This window comes from Prosopis cineraria, unplaced genomic scaffold, assembly GCF_029017545.1.
Source record: "Prosopis cineraria cultivar Desert tree isolate PC_DT_omini unplaced genomic scaffold, ASM2901754v1 PC13, whole genome shotgun sequence".
Lineage (NCBI taxonomy): Eukaryota > Viridiplantae > Streptophyta > Magnoliopsida > Fabales > Fabaceae > Prosopis > Prosopis cineraria.
The window spans coordinates 29,553,135-29,574,734 of record NW_026555344.1 but is presented as its reverse complement, the minus strand read 5'-3'; the positions used below and the strand labels follow the sequence as shown (position 1 = coordinate 29,574,734).

The window sequence follows — 21,600 nt, the reverse complement described above, 5'->3', positions numbered from 1 at the left end:
AAAATCCGTGACATAACTACCAAGCAAGATATGAAGTAATCGATCAATTTATTAAAATGCCACGTAGCGAGTAGAAGACAGAAGGGAGACCGATGCCATGAGGTTTTGAAAATCCAAAAAACTCTACAACTCCTTGTTGGCTTAAAAATAAAAATAATAATAAGCCTTTATTAGCGAGTGATCTATATGTGTCTTTGTAAATGTTTTTTAAGTTGGAGGCATGTCTTCGGTTTGGTGAGTCCCATGATTCAACTACATAAACTTTTTGTCAAAACAAAATATGGTGAATGACAATGAAGCAAACAACATCTTTCATAAAAAAAACGAGAGACGGTACTGAGACTTGTGGCATCGTGTTAGGCCAAAAAAAAAAAAAAAAAAAACCTGTGGCATGGCAATGAAAATTGGGAATGGATTTCCTGTGGAAAACCGTGCAGTGATTGGGAAGTTAGCAATTCTCACCCTACGTTTATCTGATGGGTAGAAAGAGAGAGGTGCATAATAAGGCTTATTTATATGCAAAGCACTTAATTATGTTTTACCTACTATAATTTAAAAAATTTATATAAATAATTTTTATTAAATTCTCTTTGTTACTAATCTAGATAGTCCAAATTTAATTTGGATAATTCATATTTAATATTAAAATTTTTACAATTTTCTAAAATTAACTATCTAGATTTACTCTAAATAGTTGAGATATAAAACTTCTAACTTAAATGTTTTTTAAAAAATATTTTTTAAAAAGTGTCAATTAGGATATTATCTTTATTTTTATATTATATTTATTAAAATAAAATCTATAAATATTATAAAATATAATATTAAATTTGGATTATTCAAAGTATATCTAGATAGTCAATTTGTAAAAAATAAAAAATTTAATAGTAAATTGGACCATCCAAAATAAATCTATGCCATCCAAAATGATAATTAACTTATTTATTGAAAAAAATTAAAATTTAAATAATTTTTATGAATTATAAATTTTTTAATAAACATGATTGTGTGCTTTGCATGTGATAAGTCTTATTATGAACCTCTCTCTCTCTCTCTCTTTTTATCTATATATATATATATATATATTATACATATATAAAAAGGTAAAACCATGAGCAGCATTTTTGGCTTGACAAGTACTGTAATTCTGGACTATCCAACTTAGTATTTTTTAAAAATATTTTATGAGAAGCAATAATATTATTGTTTTAAAATTGATAGAAACCATTTTCCCTTATCCCTAAATATTCTCTCCCACAATCAAATATATTATCATAATTCCTCAACTAATTCATAATTTTAAATTTTAAATATAAAAATCTTAAAAAAGTTCCATCGTCATAACTTCCCCTCCCATAAACAAATTTTTTGTAACTTCCCCCCTTAGTAACTATCATAGAGCACTCCCCTGACACATTGAGCCTTCCTCGGCATTCTCTAGAGCGTGGGTCAATTGTGCTTTTTTAAAAGGCAAATTCCGCTCCTTAGTTTCTTTCATGTCCATGTCAAACCAGCCACAGACCTATCATCTCATTGCTCCTCTTCACTAGATATTAGTGTTTTGAATCTGAGTCTTCATTCTTTTCTTTATTGAAGTTGGGCTACACCAGTGTCATGGCGCCATCAAATTGTTTCCCGTTGTAGTCAAGCAGCTTCATAGTCCAATAGCCACTAGCTAGAGTTGGGCTTATCCCATTCCTAGCCCCTTTCTAGCATTGTGCCATTATCAGATAGTCGTGGGTTTAATTATTCATCTCATTGATGAAGCATCCTGTTCATTCCAATTTTTCACATCTTCATGTATTGATTGATCTTGGTTAACCATTTAGCGCAGATAAATCTTTCTAGGAAATTACAAACAAGAGGGTAGACGGATGTCGTGATTTGGCGTCTCTATTTCATGTAAGTTAATTACAATCATAATCAAAATTTATTATAGTTGAACCCTGATTTTAATGATAACAAATTAGAAAAGATTTTGTTTAATAAAGAAAAATAATAGCAATTGAGGTAATTAAGGAATAATCGGACCTATATGCATTAATCTCTGACTCTCTTATTCCTTTGAAATATTATTACCCACCATTAATTATGTTGTTTACGCTGATACCAATATGAACATTTTTGGTTTCTAAGCCTTCTTTTGTCTCTCTATAGGTTAAGTATTTGACTTCGCCTAGAATCTAAGGCTTATTTTATCACATACCTTAAAGTACTCAGAAGTATTTGTGTTTTTAATCATGTATTCATATTTGTTTGGGTACTGAAACTTCTCTACTGGTATAATGCATCGATATCGGCACTAATCTTGCGTATAACAGTACTGTGCTCTATTCCATTAGTTTCTTTCTAATATAGGTACTACCTCTCAATTCATATTGAATATCTTATGTCGGTACTAAATCCTCTAGACCGGTACTAAGACCTTCTACTCTTGGATATTCATTTCCATCGGTACTGTCCTTTGTTCCTCATATTGTTTCTTATTTTGATACTAACCAATCTGTAATGACCCAAAGCGACCCAAAGCCTTTAGTAAAAGTTTAAAATTTACTATAAGGTATTTTAAATATATTTTTATTAATTTTGGGACACATATAACAAAAAAATGGGATTTATTTTTGCTTCAGGGTTTGCAAAATTACTAGAATACCCTTCACTTAAATCATCAGATTTTTTTTTTTCTTTCCTTTTCTCTTCTTCTCTTCCCGATCTGGTTCTCATTTTGGTCGGTGTGAGCAAGAGTTCTTGGTCCAGAAGCTTCAAACCCTCCGTTCTGCGACCCTTGTCCACCACCTTCCTTCGTTGGCTGCCACTGCTGGTGACGTTATAGGTGGCCCGAAAATCCTCGTCTTTGCTCTGTCTTCCATGTCTCCTCCTCTGTTCATTCCTCTGTTGTGGGTGTAATCGTCGAAGTTCCTTTTCTGTGTGAATGCCACGAATATTTTAGGGCGTTCCTCCTTCGAGTGCAGCAGCGGCGCCGAAAATCTTCTCTCCTTTGCTCTGCCGTCGTTGACTATGGGATGGGTGGAGCTCATCTCTTTATCTCTTCCGTGTTTGACTTTCAACTCTTCTCCTTGCCTTTTTCATCACTGTTCTAGTATGAGGAACTTCTTCTCTCCTTGTTTAAATTATTGGTGGTTAGAAGAAGGGAGGAAATTAAGGATTTACTTAAGTTATAGAATTAGAGAAGAGTTCTGTTTGAATTGGTTTTTTCTGAAATTTCATTCAGGGGCATGACTAATTAGGTATTCTTTGAAATTTTGCTCCTTCTTGATTCTGTGAGTATGTGTTTTGGGTAGCTATGGTTATGAATTATTCTTTCCTTGTTTAACTGCAATTTTCGTTTGTGCAGAGAGGAGATTTGAGTAATGTGGAATTTAAATCTTAATTAAACATTTACGTTAAGCAAGTTTGATATGGTTGTTTTGGGTTATGATTAATGGAGATGAATGTGAATTTGGGGGTTTTCCTTGAAGATTAAAACTTTTTTCTGCTGAAAATGTAGAATTTGAGGATATTGATTAATTCTAGATATTGTTATTGGAATAAATTTTAGAGAGGGAATTGATAAGGAAGGGGGTTGGTATTTGTTTGAACTTTAATGCAAACAAGATGGTCAATAAAATACTTGAAAGATAGAATTTTGGTGAATGGTAGGAAATAAATGTGATAATTATATTATTGATTTCTAGAATATCTATAAAATGTTGTATCAATGGTAGAAGGATGTTTGTTGGACTTGTAGGGAGTCTAACATTGTATATTATAAGGAGATTGAAAGAAGAGCTTAATTTTAACGTTGATGCCTACAAGATGTTTGATAAAAAATGCTTTAGGGGAAATTTTGTTGTTTATGTACTTCCTAAAATTGTGATAACTTTAATGAAGCATATTAGCACAGAAACTGAATGGAAAACAAACACTTGTTTATTCTTTTCAAATTGAGATGCTTTACACAGGTAACAAAAGGCCCTATTTATAGTACTAGGATCTTGAAACGGAAGCATACAAAGTAAAAGGGATGTTACAGGAATTAAGGGAAGGTTATGGAGAGTTTATTGTGCTCCGTTATGTGACTTCCATTTCTGCTCTTTTATTTTTCCGTTTCATCCTCCTCGGGTTGGACAGAACTTGCCCTCGAGTCAAATTCATCATCTTCATCAACATAAGGAGATAGATCAGCAACATTAAAGGTGACAAATACACCATAAGAACCAGGTAATTCCACCTTGTAAGCATTGTTGTTGATCTTTTGCACTATCTTAAATGGACCATCAGCTCTTGAGAACAACTTAGTATTTGGTTGTTTAGGAAATCGTTCCTTTCGTAAATGTATCCAAACCAAAGCGCCCACGTTAAAAGATTGATGCTTTCGATGCTTGCCACGTTGAGTCTTGTATCTCAAGTTCTGCTTCTGTATTTGTGCATGAACTTGTTCATGCAACTTCTTAATTCCCTTAGCCCTTTAGTCAGTATCAGAACTATATTGCTGCTTATCATGTAAAGGGGTTAAGTCTAGCAGACTAATGGGACGAGTGCTGTAAATAACTTCAAACGGACACTTCCCAGTTGCTTGATTGACAGAGTTATTGTAGGAAAATTCAACTTGAGCAAGAAGAAGATCCCACTGCTTTAAATTCTTCCCCACAAAGCTGCGAAGAAGATTACCAAGAATCCTGTTTATAGCTTCAGTTTGACCATCTGTCTAGAGATGACTAGCACTGTTAAACTGGAGTTTAGTTTCTATCTTCTTCCATAGCGTCCACTAAAAGTGGCTGAGAAATTTCACATCATGGTCAAAAGTAATAGTCTTGGGAATGCCATAAAGACGCACAATCTCCTTAAAGTATAAGTTTGCTACTTGAACAGCATTATTAATCTTCTGACATGGAATGAAATGAGCCATTTTTGAGAAATGATCCACAACCACCATGACAAAATCTTTTTGCCTTTGAGTTCATGGTGAACCTAAAACAAAATTCATGGTTACATCTTCCCAAGGTGCTTCTGGAATTGGCAAAGGCATGTATAATCTAGTATTCTGACCCTTAGATTTAGTGAAGTGATAAATTTTGCATCTTTGTATATGCTTGTTGATATCTTGTTCAAGTCGAGGCCAGTAAAAGTTCTCCTTCACTAGGTCAACTGTTTTATCCCATCCAAAATGTCTAGCTAATTCACTATCATGTGCTTCCCAAATTATGGCTTCTCTCAAGTAACCTTATAGAATGCATAGGGTTTTTCCTCGAAATAGAAACCTCTCATGTCTGTAGAACTGATGGAAAGGTTGACTTACAGTTGCTTCCCACGCTCCTCGAAAATCAAGATCATCCTGATACAACTCTTTGACAAGGTCAAACCCAACAACTTTAGTTTGCAGTGTTGTGAGTAGCACATGTTAATAGCTAAGAGCATCAGCTACGGAGTTTAAAGTTCCAACCTTATGCTTGATAAGGAATGGATAAGATTGTACAAGTTTACTCCAATAGGCATGTATGTGGCTGATCTTCTACTGGGAATTCAAATACTTGAAAGCCTCATGATCAGAAAAAAGTATGAACTCTTTACTTAGGAGATAATGACTCCAATGTTGGAGAGCTCAAACAATAGCATAAAATTCTTTATCATAGGTAGAATATCTAAGCTTGGTATCATTGAGCTTCTCACTAAAAAAGGCAATGGGATGGCCCTCCTGACTTAAGACAGCACCAATGCCTGTGTTAGAAACATTACAACTAACTTTAAACACTTGGTCAAAATTGGAAAGAGCTAGGACTGGAGCTTCATTCAACTTCTTCTTAAGCTCCTCAAAGCTTTCTGAGCTTGCTTTGTCCATTAAAATTTTTGTCCCTTAATGCAATCTGTAAGTGGTGCAGCAATAGAGCTAAAATTACAGATGAACCTCTTGTAAAAAGAAGCTAATCCGTGGAAGCTTCGAACCTCCTAAATAGATTTTAGAATTAGCTAGCTATCAATGCCTGCAACTTTACTTGGATCAACTCAAACACCCTCTGTGATAATAATGTAACCCAAGAATACAACTTTACTAGTGAGGAAGGTGCACTTGTTGAGATTTCCATAAAGCTTCTGTTCACGCAAGGCTTACAAAACTTATCACAAGTGATCTAAATGTTCTTCTTGACTCTTACTGTAAATAAGAATATTGTCAAAGTACATAACAACAAATTTGCCAATGAAGGGTCTCAATACTTGATTCATCAGGTGCATAAATGTAGGGGCATTTGTTAACCCAAAAGGCATTACATTCCACTCATAGAAGCCATCTCCGATCTTGAAAGTGGTCTTCCACTCATCTCCTGGCCGAATTCTAATTTAGTGATACCTACTACGAAGGTCAATTTTGGAGAACGTAGTGTCACCATACAACTGGTCTAACATATCATCGAGCCAAGGTATCGAAAATCGATACTTAATAGTGATCTTGTTGATAGCTCGATAATCAATGCACATTCTCCAACTCCCATCCTTCTTAGGTACTAGAAGAATAGGTACAGCATAAGAGCTGATACTTTCTTGAACCAACCCTTTCTTCAACAACTCTTCAACTTGTCATTGGACTTCGACATGTTCCTGGGGACTGATCCTATAAGCAGGCTTGTTAGGAATGACTACTCCTAGAACGAACTCAATAGCATGCTATATGTCTCGCATGGGAGGCAAACCCTAGTGATATCTCATCAAATATTACATTTGGAAATTTTGATAGTAATGGAATGACTCCTGGTAGATTGGCTGACTCATCGTTCACCTCAAGCACCAGTATAAGGCTTATCATTTAGGCTTCAGACTTTGACACCTTGAATTTCTCCTTAGTTATCAAAGACACTAATGGCTTAGAGGTGCTAGATTCCCTTAAAGATTGGCTAATCTCACTGGGCGGTAGAGGCGCTAGTGTGAACTTGACACCATCTTTTGTAAAAGAATAGGTGTGTGCTCGCTCGTTGTGCATAGCAGGTTAGTCATATTGCCATGGCCTCCTCAAGAGAAGGTGGCATGCATCTATGGGAACAATATCACATAAAACTTCATTACAATATCGATTCCTAATAGAAAAGGTCACAAGGCATTGTTTAGAAACTTTTACCTCATTTCCTTTATTGAGCCAGTAAAGCTTGTAAGGTTGCAGATGATCTTGTGTTAACAACATCAATTTCTCCACCATGTAGTTAGATACTACATTTTCACAGCTTTTACTATCAATGATGACATTACAAACTTTTCCTTGGGCCATGCAACGAATGTGAAAAATGTTGTATCATAGCCAAGGTTCTTCTTTGACTACAATTGTATGCAGACTTTATCTAAGCACCAATGCTTCTCCTTGATCAATAGGCGTGACCTCCTCATCATATACGGGATTAGTGCCATAGAACTCAGCGTCCTCCTCATCTTCTTCAAGTGCTTCATACTCTGGTCTTTCCCTAATGGTGACAACCCTTCGAGTAGGATAGTCCATAATAATGTGGCCAAATCCTTAGCATTTAAAGCTTTTGATTGCTTTAGAGCCAGATTCCTTAGCAACATTGGATGATGGTTTATGCATAGCAGTAGATTGTGGCTTGCTTGAGGAGTTGGTCTACTAAAATTCTGCCTTTATGGCCTTTTAGATAACCCTTAGAGGATAAAGGCTGGAAAGAGAATCTCTTGGGCATCTACTTCTCAACACGTATGGCTAGATAGATGACATCATCTAAAGTTCAATATTGCTAAAGTTGGATTGAATGATTAATATCTGTGTTTAAGCCTGTAAGGTACTGAGCTATTGTTTGCTCCTCATTCTCCTGAATGTCACACTTCATCATAAGTTGTTCAAATTTCCTAATATGTTCTTCTATAAATAAAGATCTCTATTGAAGATGTTACAACTAGATAAAATTATCCTGGTAGTAATGATCTGGCAAAAATTTCCTAGTGAGCTGGCATTTCATTTTCTCCTAGGTCTCAATCTTGTGCTTTCCCTCACATTCCTGCTTCCATTTAAGGTTTTCCCACTAAATAGAAGCATGTTTCTTGAGTTTGAGGGCGACAATTTTGACTTTCTTCACATTTGGAATCTCCTTCTATTCAAATACTCGTTCAACAGTTTGCAGCTAATCTACAAACTCATCTAGCTGGAGTCTTCCCTCAAATTCAGGAATGTCTATCTTAAGGTCATTAGGGCGGAATTGTTGTTGTCATGGACGGCGGCAGTTGTCAGTGGATGATGAACTGCTACTTCCCGAATCTCCCTCTAAGTTTTCTCTGTTATTGTTTAACAGAGTTTGTTGCATTTCCACAGTGGCTTCCAACTCTCATATCCTACGTCGCATTTCTTCCATCTCAACCTCGTGCATATGCCTGCATCTTGGAGACATTTTGATAAGTGTCAAGGCTAAGGGTATTAGAAAAATTGAGGTGCAAATGGAAACGTTGAAAGGATATAGGGGTAGAATGGAAATTTTGGATAGTCTAGGGGTAAAAATGGAGATTCTAGAAGTATGAGGTCAATTTGTAATTTATGGAAAATATAGGGGTTATAATGGAATTTAAGTAAAATTAAGGGGTAAAAGTGTAATTTTAGGAAGATTAGGGGTCAAGATGGAATTTCAAAAAATTTTGGGGTCAATATACAATTTCATAAACTTACAGGGTCAATATGGAATTATGGAAAGATTTAGGGTAAAAATGTAATTTTGAGAAATATGGCTGACTGGGTAGGGTGACGTGATGATTGTGACATATGGCAGGAAATGATTGGGCTGACCTGTTGTTGACTGATCAAATTGATGACTTGGTAGATGATGTCATCGTCTTCTACCTTTGGTTGGCATGTGCGGCGCCTGGGGAGATGGCGATGGCGTGTGGGCTTCAAGCGACTGCACGTGGTGGCATGTGTAGACGATTCCAGCGACGGGAAACCTCCTGCTCCACATTTCCAGACCTCCTAAGTACGATGGTGACATTAATTTCTGAAGAAAACATTCGGAATGTAGGATTCGAACAAGTCAAGGACTCTTTCTCTGAGCTTCTCTCCTCTCTGACGTAGTTCCTCAACTTTATCTTATTCTTTCACTCTCTAAACCTGACTCTGATACCAAAATGGCACAGAAATTGAATGGAGAACAAACACTTGTTTATTCTTTTCAAACTGAGATGCTTTACACAGACAACAAAGGCCCTATTTATAGTACTAGAATCCTAAAACTGAAGCATACAAAGTAAAAGGAGGTTACAAGAATTAAGGAAAAGTTACGGAGAGTTTATTGTGCTCTATTAAGTGACTTTCATTTCTGCTCTTTTATTTTTCTGTTTCACATATTTGGTAATTATTTGTAAGTTTAATTTGATTATTGTGAGAGATTTGTCGTACATGGAGCTAGTGTGTTATTAGATAAATTCTTGAGAGTTATATGGTTGGACAAGAAAGTGAGTATGCAAAGTATTGAAAGGATTGAAAAAATTGAGAATTAGTTGATTAAGTTATAATGATTTAGAACATGATTGATTATAATGTTGCCAATATTAGAAGATAGTTTATTTGACTAGAGTAAGGCCATTAAGTTGTTCTTTATTTTGAGCAAAGTGCTTAGAGGAAGAGAGACTTGAATGAAGTCCTAAAAAATGAATTCTAGTACTTAGAAACACTAAAAGCAAGTGGATAGTGTCAATTGATTTATCAATAAAATTTTTTTTTCAAAATAACTTTTTACATAGATCATTTAATGACAATTATATTGTATACTTTGTTAATTAAATTATCTTTATCTTGGGAAATTATAAAAAGATATTGAAGAATATTTGAATTATGACATATTTGTGTTTTTCCTTACAAAGGATACTATCAAAATTTATGAAATTATTTTTATCAGCTCTAGTAATTTTGGTTTTTCAATAAATGCAAGCTTAAACATTATTTATGAAATTTTATTCTGACAAGTTTTGATACTTAAAACTATTCATTCCAGTTTGATTTTGAAAATGAAAACTATATTTTAATAGTGATGATTTTTTCGCACATTTGAAAATGAATTTGGAGGGGACTTTATACAGAACATTAATTACTAATGACAGTTTCATTAGCCCTTGACTTGCTATAGTCAATGACTAGCTAATTTGATTTTCGTGAACTCTGTTCTCACATTTGTTATTTGTGGGTTTAACACCTACATTTGTTTTCATCAGTTCAAGCCATGTTTGGTTATTATTACTATCATGTATTGTGTGTCCGTATTTGTTTCGTGGCTCGGGTTGCCTTTAGTTATTTACCCCTTATGGACTGTGTGTACATGTTTTTCTTCATGGCATAAGTCGTATTTGGTTATTTTCTCTCGTAGATTGTGTGTTCATGTTTGTGAATTGTTCAAATAAATCCCCAAAAAATGTATGAATTTTTAATTAATTGGTGATTTCATATGTAATGGTCTTTAATTTAGTAATATTATTATTCTTATTTATTTATTTAATCATTTTGATTTATCAAAATTAAATGTTAAAGCTACTTTATCATTATAGATTTAAATATTCTTATTATTAAAGTTATATAGAAGTTTTATTTCAAATTTACAAATTTGTTTAGATTGAATTGCTTTCTCATTTAATTTATGTAATGATTGTATATTATTCATTTTAATTTTACAAAATATCATAGTTGGGACGTTATTCAATGGAAAGTATTTTATTTAGTCTCAAATAGCATAGCTAACGTGGTACCTCCTACTGACATTTGACAGGTTCATTGCTACATTTACTAGAAGATCGATTATGAGAATATCTTCCTTTTCATGTAAATTCTAAAACTGTAGCATTTTTTGGAAATATGATTTAGAGTGCTTGACATTGATTGTAGTTAGAGTCCTAATTCTCTTTTGTTATATTGTTTATCTGTTGCTGAGAATTAAGTCAAACACAGCTTATGTAACAAAGATAAACGTGGATAGACAATCCACAATGATAAATAACCAAATGCAACTTATGCCATAAAGACAATTGTGGATACACATTTCACGATGATAAGTAGCCAAATGCAACTTAAACCATAAAAACAAACACAAGTAAGGACGCAACAAACATAAAAACATAGCTTATAAAAATCAAACTACCTAGTTATTAACCATAGTGCATTATGAACTAATGGAACTGTCGTTTGCAACCAGCACTTTACATAGTCCTCTTTAAAATCAACTTTTAAACATGCATGAAAATTTTCATAACATAACTAACATTTTATAATTTCATTAAAAAAATTCCATGAATGACTTTATCAAGTAAAATTTAGTTAAACTTGTGTAAATACTTTATCAATTCAATATAATATAATTTCACATAACAAATTAATCCATTAAATTAGAATTATTCAATAAAGGAATCATTCTTTAATACATGTGGTTTACTATCAATAAAACAATAAAAAAGGCATTAATGAATTTTATAAAGAAAATTTTATTGGTAAGTTATTTGAGATACTATCCTCGTACCTATAATATATCCAAGTATTAAAATTCACTCTTTAGAGCTTTAATCAAATCTTCCTCCCTCTCTAACACCCTTAACAAATAAAAAGAAAAACATAATGACATTTATTCAATTTTAATAAACTCTTTTCCAATGTAACAACACCATAATCAACTAAGTTCTCACATCAATCCAATTTATAACTTTGATCTTTCAAGTATTGTGTGTGTGTACTTACTTCCTATCCAGCACTTTGTATATATAAATTTTTTCCCACTATAATTCAAAATTTCTTACAAACATTTTATCAAACACTTCCTAGACATTTTGGTGTTCACACTGTACATCTAGGCTCTTTCCTCCACAAATCTCATCCTATATTTTTTAGTCTCAATATTTGAGTTTATTAAACTTCCCAATTTTAAATTCTTACACAATAATCAATTCAAAAAGAATACCAAGATTCATTATTTTAAAGTTTTCCCAAGCATTTTTTATCACCAATTTCCTCCATCTATTCTAGCCATAACTAATTATTTAAATGAGATATAATCCTTTCTCAAACCTTTCAACAAACACCTAACATGCCTCAATTTCTAACTCACCTAATGGAATTTCTTATCCATCAATCACGTATCTACCCAAAAATTTTCGGTGTCAGCATTTATATTTATCATACCTTTCAAATCCATATCCCATCAAGAATCAATTTAAGTTTAAATAAAATTCAAGTACATACTATCTTTATTTTGCTCACTAGACTAAAAAATTTCAACCTACTCAAACACCCTTCCTTACTTGAACGCACACAGCAACATAATAAGTAATAAAGAATAAAAAAATTTCAACCTCCCCCGCTTAAACACACACACGAATCAAATGACAATGAGGAGAATTCAAATTTTCTCATATCAGATTAGTGACAACAGAGAAAGTTAAAAAGAAAAAAAGAAAAAACCTGGTGATGCAGAAAATGAAAGAAGAGGAAGGAGGAGCTGATGTGGAACAAAACGGAAAAGAGGCGAATCCGGTTGCAATGACTTAGCTTCTCCTCGCATACACTCACCAGGGCTAAGAAGAGAAAGGATTGAAGCAGAGGACGATGATGAGATGAGAAAGTGCAGATCTAGCAGCGCAAATGGGGAAGGGAAAGAACGCACCCAGACGACGCAAGTGGAGGAGCAAGATTCCAGCGCACCCACAGTTACTGGAGACGGAATGGAAGACAGAGGGGAACTGTGGAGGAAGACTTGAAGAAGCCTCTCGAAACGTCAATCTCTCTTCCTCCTTCGCTGCTATCCGACTCTGTATTTGATTTCATAAAATTCCTACCCTTGCACCACCAGGATTCGAACCAAGGACACGTTAGGACATAGGTTTGCACTAAGAAGAATTTTCACTAAGCCATTAACACATCATATGACACTTATCCCAAAACTAGGAATTTTTTTTTAAAATTATATTATTATAAATTTTAATTTAACTTAAATTATTGGGTTATTGCATTAAAAAACTTGAAAAACAGGTATTTTCATTAAAATATTATTATATATTTATGATTCACTTTTCATTAAATTTATACTCTGTATATATTTTAATAGCCTTTTTGTGAATAAATAAAATCATTTTCCTTATCATTTATCTTTAAATTTCATTTTATTATATGCTTTACCAAATGGAATTCAATTAGTATAACTTAACGTAATGTCTGGATTAGTAAATTTAGATTTGAATTTTGGATTTAAAATTTTGGATTTCAAATCTCAAATTTAAAGTTCATATATTTTAAATTCATACACACATAAGTAAATCTAAATCCATAAATTTTAAAGCGCCAAAATAATGAATTTTGCCTAAATTCAAATCTAAATCCAAATATATGTATATCTAAACAAAGTACAAAGGAGACTTATAATTTAGGGAGAATTTCAGTAAAGACCTTTTGACAACACTTATTAAATTCAAAACTCCTTTGAACACACTTTATTTCATATTTAATTTGATTTAAAATTCCTAGGTTATTATAGAAATTCAAAAATTTAGAGGCTTTGAATTGAAATAAGTGTAATTAAGGGGTCTTTATTAAAATTCTCCCCATAATTCATGTGAGGCCCTATGGCTTTAATGGCTTAATGGTAGCCACGCCCTGTTCATTTGTATTTCATAAGTTAGATTACATAAAATCCCATTAAATAGAAGCCTAACCTAAATAATTCTTTGAATAGCCAATTTTCCTACATCAATTAAGCTTAATTACTTCTTGTATCTCATGCAAAGGTAAACTTCCAGCAATAATCCACAATTATTATGGAAACCCACACAAATAGGTATTCTTTGATTAGTTGGGTTTATCTAAGCCCAACGAATTTTTCAAATGAGATTTGCAGGAACTTTCTTCGTCTACATGATGATCCATGCTGCATAAAAACAAACATGAAAGTATTAGCCCGTGATACATCCTATAGAAGATTTAGAATAATATCTCTATTATAAATTATAGAATTTTAAATAATAAAACACATTTTTCCTATATTAATATTACTTGAAAAATTAAAAATATAATTAGCATTCACACTCTAAAATAGAGCATAAATAAAGAATTCTATGACATATATTCTAAAACTTACCAAACAGGCGTGGAGATCATGACATCCATATAAGAGCCTCCCATTCAACATATCCACAGCTTGAAATGATCCTCCTCCTTCACTAATCTGATGAAATGAAATTATGAATATGGATATATATAAAAATAACATAAATACGGGATATGACATAATTGTGAATATAAAATTAGGCTTCATAAAATATGAACATAATTGAACATAAAACCGCCCAATATGGCCTTCACAATCCAAGCCTCGTCTCTGGTAGCACATATGGACTGGTTCTTATGTGTTGTTAAGTATTGGACAATTCCTTTAACCGTCCAATATAATTCGAGAATATATAGCTGTATCATATTGGACAGTTCTTAATCATCCAATATAGAATTAAATAACCATCTAATATAGCTTTTCTATTTGTAGTAGCGATGGCGCAATGATATGGCTTTAGAAAACTAATTACTACTAAAATTTTTGAAACTAGAGACAGATTAGAGGCTGAAAAATTTCTTTTCAAATAGGATTAGCAATACTAAAATTACCTATGACTTTATTTTTTGGGTTAAAGATGGATTCTAACTCTACTGTAAGTATGCCTCTAATTCCACCTTTTTTCTTTTTGGTGGTAGAGAAAGTATCAAAATGCTCAAGTATGAGTGTTTGAAATGTTAAAATGTTGTGTATGGTAAAAACTGTTACCTTGTGATTACCGGCTTCAACATAACAAGAAGAAAGCATATGGATGAGGTCTTGTGAATTATCCTTACAACCAGTTAGCTTGATTGGAATGGTTCTGAAGTGATTCACCAGAACCAATGATTTGCTTTTGTCATTCAGTTTTGCTGACTCTTCCCGTTTTGGGCATTTTTCTTTAACCATCCCTCTGCTTCCATCTGCAATAATATTCTTAAAATGCATTATCTTCACATAACAAAACTATCTAATTTATATAAAAACTTAATTCTCTGATTTCTTGTTATCAGATTTGACTAGTTTATTGTTGTTTTCTTTGTTTCATTGGTTAAAAATTAAAAGAGAATGTGTGTTAGTCTTTTGTCAGAGTGATACGGCAATTGATTAACTTGCAAACGATAAAATTAAATTATTATTCTATTTAAATTATACATAATATTTTTTAAAACTTTGGGGTTAAATATAAATAGCATCCTTAACCTTTATAAACTTTACAAAGAACTTTTTAAACCTTTAAATGTATGCATTTTACCCCCCAAACATTTTTTCCATTGATTCATTGATAAAGTATAATAAAACAAAAAATTTATATACACATGACGAAATAGCTATATAGGAGTTATTATTGCAGGTAATTCAAAGTCTAAAGATGTTTTTTGTATTAAAAAAAAACTTTAAGAGGGTATATAAGCATCGAAATTATGAGCCTGATGGTGAAAAAAAAAAACATAATGATCATTAATGACTTGAGATCTATACAAATTAATTTCGAAGTTCATGCATATGTTTTTTTTTTTTGTCAACTTTTAAATATCAGAGATGTGATTTGGAGAGAGTTTTAATTTAATGCCACTCTCACTGATTTTCAACCATGAAGTTCCATTGGTAAGCTATGCCTTCACTTTCTTGCTTGTGTTTCTGAGAGGTGAAGACTGAGCCTTTGCTTTTTAGCAAGCATGTCCTAGATTAAAGGCCAATCTTGGCCATCTTGAGGCATGCTTTTGAGAGGAAACCAGTACTTCATCAAACCTGAAGCCTTGAATACTTCGGTTAACCCATTTGGTAACTTCACATAATCTTCCAATATTATTGTCAAAATTTCTGATGGATTCCCTGCAAGAAACACTATTACTTCCTTCAAAGCATTTATTACAGGTTTCTGTCAGCAAAAAAACACACACAAATAAAAATAATTAAATAGAAATATTCATTAATTAAATATGTGTCGGTTGATAGATACATCAACAAAAAAAAAATGAATATTAATTATTTTGAAAATATTTTTATATCCTATTATAAAATTAAGTTTTTACATGATTACATAAAATGGAAGTATATGGCAAATTAGCCCCTAAACTATAAACTTAGGAGGGTCTAGCACTCCAAACTCATTTTTTATATAATATTTCTTTCAACATTTTAAAACATTATAATATAGTCTCTATTGTTAACAAATGTTAACTTTGCCATTAGTTGATAAAAAAATTACAGAAAAGACCTCAAAAAAATGTAGAAAATGACCAATAAAATTTTCTTTGACCTTTTTTATACTTTTGGGTTCTTGTTTATAATTTTTGGTTCCTTTGCTATAGTTTTTTAATTTTTTCTATAATTTTCTAATTCTTTTTATCATTTTTTGGTTAACTATCAAAATTAAATTTTGTAAATGGTAGAGATAACATTGTACCATTTCAATAGTTGAAAATGAATAATGCACCCAAACTAAGTTTAGGGTCACAGACTCTTAAAATTATATATAATTTAAAGGTCAATTTGTCATTTAACCTTTAAAAATATTATCTAAAGAGGATTGGGTTAGTCAAGTTCTAAATTCATGACTCAGCCCAACTCAATCCAATTTTTTTTTTATTAAAAGAAAATGGTAAGATTAGTAACATTATCTTATTGACTTGGTGCAAGCAACTTAGTTGTTCTACAGAGAAATTCTAAGAGTACTTCTCACAGAGTTACATCTCATCTTGTCATTTACAAATCAATCCCCTATCTTAAGACAAAGTTTTGACTCCAGTCTAACTATTTAACCTATAGTTATACTTGAGTATTAGAATATGATATATTATATTAAAAAAGAAATATAATGTAGTAACATATATTAAGTTGGTAGCAAGTAATATGGCACTTACAAATGCAGTAAACGGATTACATTTTCCCAAGAAGGAATGGCACAACCATACGTCTCCTTTGTAGTCATAAGTGTCCAACATAAGAGCTCGAACTTCATTCTTCAAAATTAGTTAAATTGAAGTGAATTAAATACATTATGATAATACATCATTAAAAAAAAACATCAATATACTCCCGCCATTGTGTTTAATAAGGTGTTCTTAACTAAATTGCAAGGACAAATGAAAGTAGTTAAAGTTAGAAATAACTAGAAACCTTAATTATTTTAAAAAGAGCGGCAGCACAACTTTCCAAAAGTGCCTTCCATCATTTTAATACTAAACCCTAACTCACGTTAAATTATGAAGGGTATTTTGGGTAATGAATCATCAATTAATGTATCATTGTTTTTCACAATTTTTTTTTTTTGAAAAAGGAAACACCCTGAAACAATCTTGTAAAACCTATCCGAGAGAGTAATGATTAAGCAAGTAAATAGAGTAATGATCTTAATATTGTTTTGCTTACGTGTAACTGCTGTGTTATATTATCTTCTTGATTTGAGAAGGTAACTCTTGGAAGCCCTGTAATGTTTAGGGTTTGGTTTGTTTTTTGCCCTTCTCTTTGAATTGCAAATGAGTTGTGTGTTGTCAAATATGCATATCTGTTGAGTGGAAGAGAATCATTCTGCCCAAATCAACCTTGTTAATTAGTATAGTGTATATGATCCCTATCAAAGAAAATACATCATCAACTACTAAATGATTACAAAATTTTCATTATTAAGCTGTTCATTCATGAATCTATAAAATAAATTACAATTCAAACCTCTTAATTATATAAAAGTTAATACCACCAATCATTTTGAAGAATAACAATACAATTAATATCTGAAAAATTACTTCGATATAATATCTCCTAAAAGTTCTCAGAACTTAATTATTTTCTCCCAGATCATATGATCTGTTATATGCATTACAAGGTGTCAACATACATAGTGAAATAAGAAAAATGATGTCACTGCATGTTGTTTATCGAGACGTTAATAATGATAAAAAACAATGAAAAATATTCTTTTCACATGTATAGAGAATACAGTAGATAGATATTATCCATATAGTCCCCAAAAAGATGGGCAAAGTAATGTTGTGATTTCTGATGATCTCTCTCTCACTCTGTGTCACACCCGCGCACAGACACGAACTACAAAAAAAGAGAATCTGTGGAGTAGAGAAGAGAAATTAATAGAGATGAAGACATATATAGCAAAAGATTAAATGGGTTTGAAGTTGTTGATCTCACATCTTGATCCATCAAACTTTATAGGACAAGAACTGCAGAACTGCCCCTCTCCACATTGTCTTCTGGTTGAGCATTTTTCCAGAACCTGAAAGTACAAAACCACAAATTCACTATTTGTCTACTAAATAATTAATGAAACTGCTGCGTTGCCACTTTTGTGCAGTCTCATTTATATATATCTGATATACGATTATCGCACAGACATTGAGAAACGATGGACAAAAGAAGAACCTTATTTTCATTCTTCTTATGATCAGGAACAGAACAAGTGGAAGATGAAGAGATGACGAAGATTGAAGCAATGACCCAAAGTAGTAGTCAATCCATTGAAGAGACCAGAAAGGACAATGACAAGGAATTTGGATATGAAAGGATGTAGCTTCGTTCATTTAAACAAAGGAAACTTCCACTTCTTTGCAATTATCAAATTTTTTAAAAAAAATCATTTATAATTGATTTAGGGAAAAACTACAAATTTTATTATCATTATCAACATTTTTAAAATTAGATCAATCATTGAATTAGTTAAATTTGTTCACTATTAAATTATTTTAATTGTAATTGAACCATTGTCCAGTTGATCATAATAAAAGTTCTTAATTAGTTTTTGATTGATTTTCAATAAAATTTAATATCTTTAAACGATACTTTCAGAAAATTATCATTTTAATTTTAGTTAAAATAAAAAAAATCATAAAATTTTAATAAAATCATTTAAATTGGGACTATGAACAATTTAAATTATATATATATCTATATATTATTTCACATATTTAAAACGTACATTAGATCTAAACAAGTGCATATGTTGTTTTAAATGAAATGAAGTTAGCAATTTAACCTCTGGTAATGTAAACGGAAACACTACTGATAAGGAGCATCTGTCAAGTGGCCCTTGAATTTTTGAAAATTCAAATAACAATTGGTCTTTAAGGAGAAGTAAGTTTTATATGAACATGTCAGAGTTTATGTTCATAATAAATTAAAATAAATATAACTTAGGGCCACCATGTGTCTTAAATAGAATTTCTTTTCATTGAACGATATTTTATGAGCAATAAAAAAATATTTTAAAAGATGACCATATCATTTAAAAATAGGTTAAATGACAATTGCACCTTTAAACTATGGTTCACAAACGTTAGAGGACTTAAACTCATTTTATTATAATATTTTTTTTAATCTTTAAAAATGGAGCAATGTAATCATATCATTAATAAAAGTTAACTTTGATAGTTAATTGATCATAAAATTATATAAACATGACTTAAAAAGTTATAGAAAAAGAAAAAAATTACAGAAAATGCCTCAAAACATTAAAAAAAAAAAAAAGATCATAAAGTTTTCTTAATCTTTAGTGGCAAAGTTAACATTTGTTAACAATAAGGATAATATTACACTATTTTCAAAACTTAAATAAAAATATTATATTAAAAATGAGTTTAGAATTTTAGATATTTTTAACCTATAATTTAAAGACAAATTTTGCCATTAAAACTTATAACTTTAAACTTTTAATTATCGATCACCGAGAGTGGTCACGTGTATGTGTGTGAACCACCTAGAATTGATTTGGATGGTCCCAATCTAACGGTGGGGCTCCATATGAGCAAGCCAAACCTTCTCGTCCCACCAATTTTTTTTTTTTTTTTTTTGGTGCATTATTCTGCTTCTGTCTTGAATTTCCAGTTTATCTCGTCAATTCCATGCAATAATTCTGTGAAGGCTCGTACGTCCTGCTTGACTTTTAAAGATATTAATAAAATAATAAAAATATTTTCAATGACCATTCAAACACACGTCCACACCGAATGCTCATCCAAATTAGGAGCAATCTTAACCCTCCATTTCAACCCAAATTAATCTTTGACGTCCTTTTAAAATAATTTTTAAATATTTTTAATATTATATTTATCAAAATAAAAAATTTTAAAATTAAATCAGGACTATTTAGAATAAATTTAAATGGTTAATTTGAAAAATTTATAAAATTTTTAATATTAAATTAGGTAATTTAAATTATATTTGAACTATCTAAAGTCCATTTGAACAGTTAAATTGTAAAAATTTAAATTTTTTTAAAATTTGTACTAATCAAATTGATAATGAACATATTTATTAAAATTTTAAAATTTTTTATATTTTTATTAATAAATATAATATAAAAAATATTTTAAAATTAATTTAAGTTGATAAAAAGAATCAATTTGAATTGAAATAAAGGATCAAGATTGCTCCTAAACCTTATGAGCATGCCATGCTCATCAGTGAATGCAAATCGCTCAAATACACATTACGCACATATATTAAACAGTGCAACAGTGGCTCAGTGAGCATGCGCAGCCGGATTGGCTTTGCGTTTCATCACCCCACAAAAGCATATCCGGTCCAGATTTAAAGAATTAATTTATATTTATATTTATTTTTATATCTATCAAAATAAAAAATTATAAAATTTTTAAATATACCTGTATATATCTATCTGGAAAGTATGAGTTTAATCTGAATAGTTTAATTTAATATTAAATTTTTTATAATTTTATAAATTGACTATCTAAATATACCCTAGAATATGAACAGTCCATATTTAATATTAAATTTTTTCTAATTTTTTAAATTTTTATTTTAATAAATAGAATATTGAAAACAAATATAATCTCATAATTGGAACTTTTCAAACAATATTTTTTATAAAAAAAATTATAAGTTAAAAATTTTAACCTAGACAATATAATCAAGAATAAATGTAGATATAAGTCAATTTATAAAATTATTAAAAAAATTAATATTAAATTTGGATAATCTAAATTAAATCTAAATTGTTCAAATTAGTAATAAGTTAAAAGTTATTTTTACCATTCAACTTTACCTAAAGGGTCATACCCTAAACTCAATTATGGGTTAATTTTATATTCCAACGTTAAAGATTTACTCCTTTATCACTTTAACATTAAAAATACTTAACGTCAATTAGTCATCAATGGGTTTCACTATTTTTTAACATTAAAAAAATGTAATGTGGGATCATTTTTGCTCCTCATCTTTATTTGAAAGATTAGTGAGTACCTCTACTCAAATATTTATAATAAAAAATATTAAAAAATATAACGTGGAGCCAACTAATGGTAAGAAAAGGGTATGATGATAAAGGAGAGAATATTTAAAGTTAAGGAACAAAATTTACCCATAATTAAGTTTAGAATCCCCAATGACTTTTTGGATAAAGTTAAGAGGCAAAAATACCCTTTAACCCTTAGAAATAAACATATATTATTTTTATAAATTTTTATTTTAATAAATATAAAAAATAAATTACAAAGTCTAAAGGAGCGATGAGCATAGAAGCTGATTCCTACGAAGCCATTGCTACCCTAAACAGCGAAGGTAGATAGACCACCATGAAAACAAACGCAAATCAAAG

The 21,600-nt window shown here is 31.1% G+C and overlaps 1 protein-coding gene across 1 annotated transcript; it reads right to left on the bottom strand.

Moving 5' to 3' along the window:
* Positions 1-12,525: 12,525 nt before the first annotated feature.
* LOC129289998 (PI-PLC X domain-containing protein At5g67130-like) lies at positions 12,526-18,568 on the bottom strand. The gene is given in 9 exon segments (XM_054926725.1): positions 12,526-12,759; positions 14,082-14,168; positions 14,760-14,953; positions 15,611-15,687; positions 15,689-15,912; positions 16,898-16,996; positions 17,406-17,564; positions 18,213-18,264; positions 18,411-18,568. Coding segments are annotated over 9 exon segments (1,284 nt in total).
* Between the last annotated feature and the right edge of the window lie 3,032 nt (positions 18,569-21,600).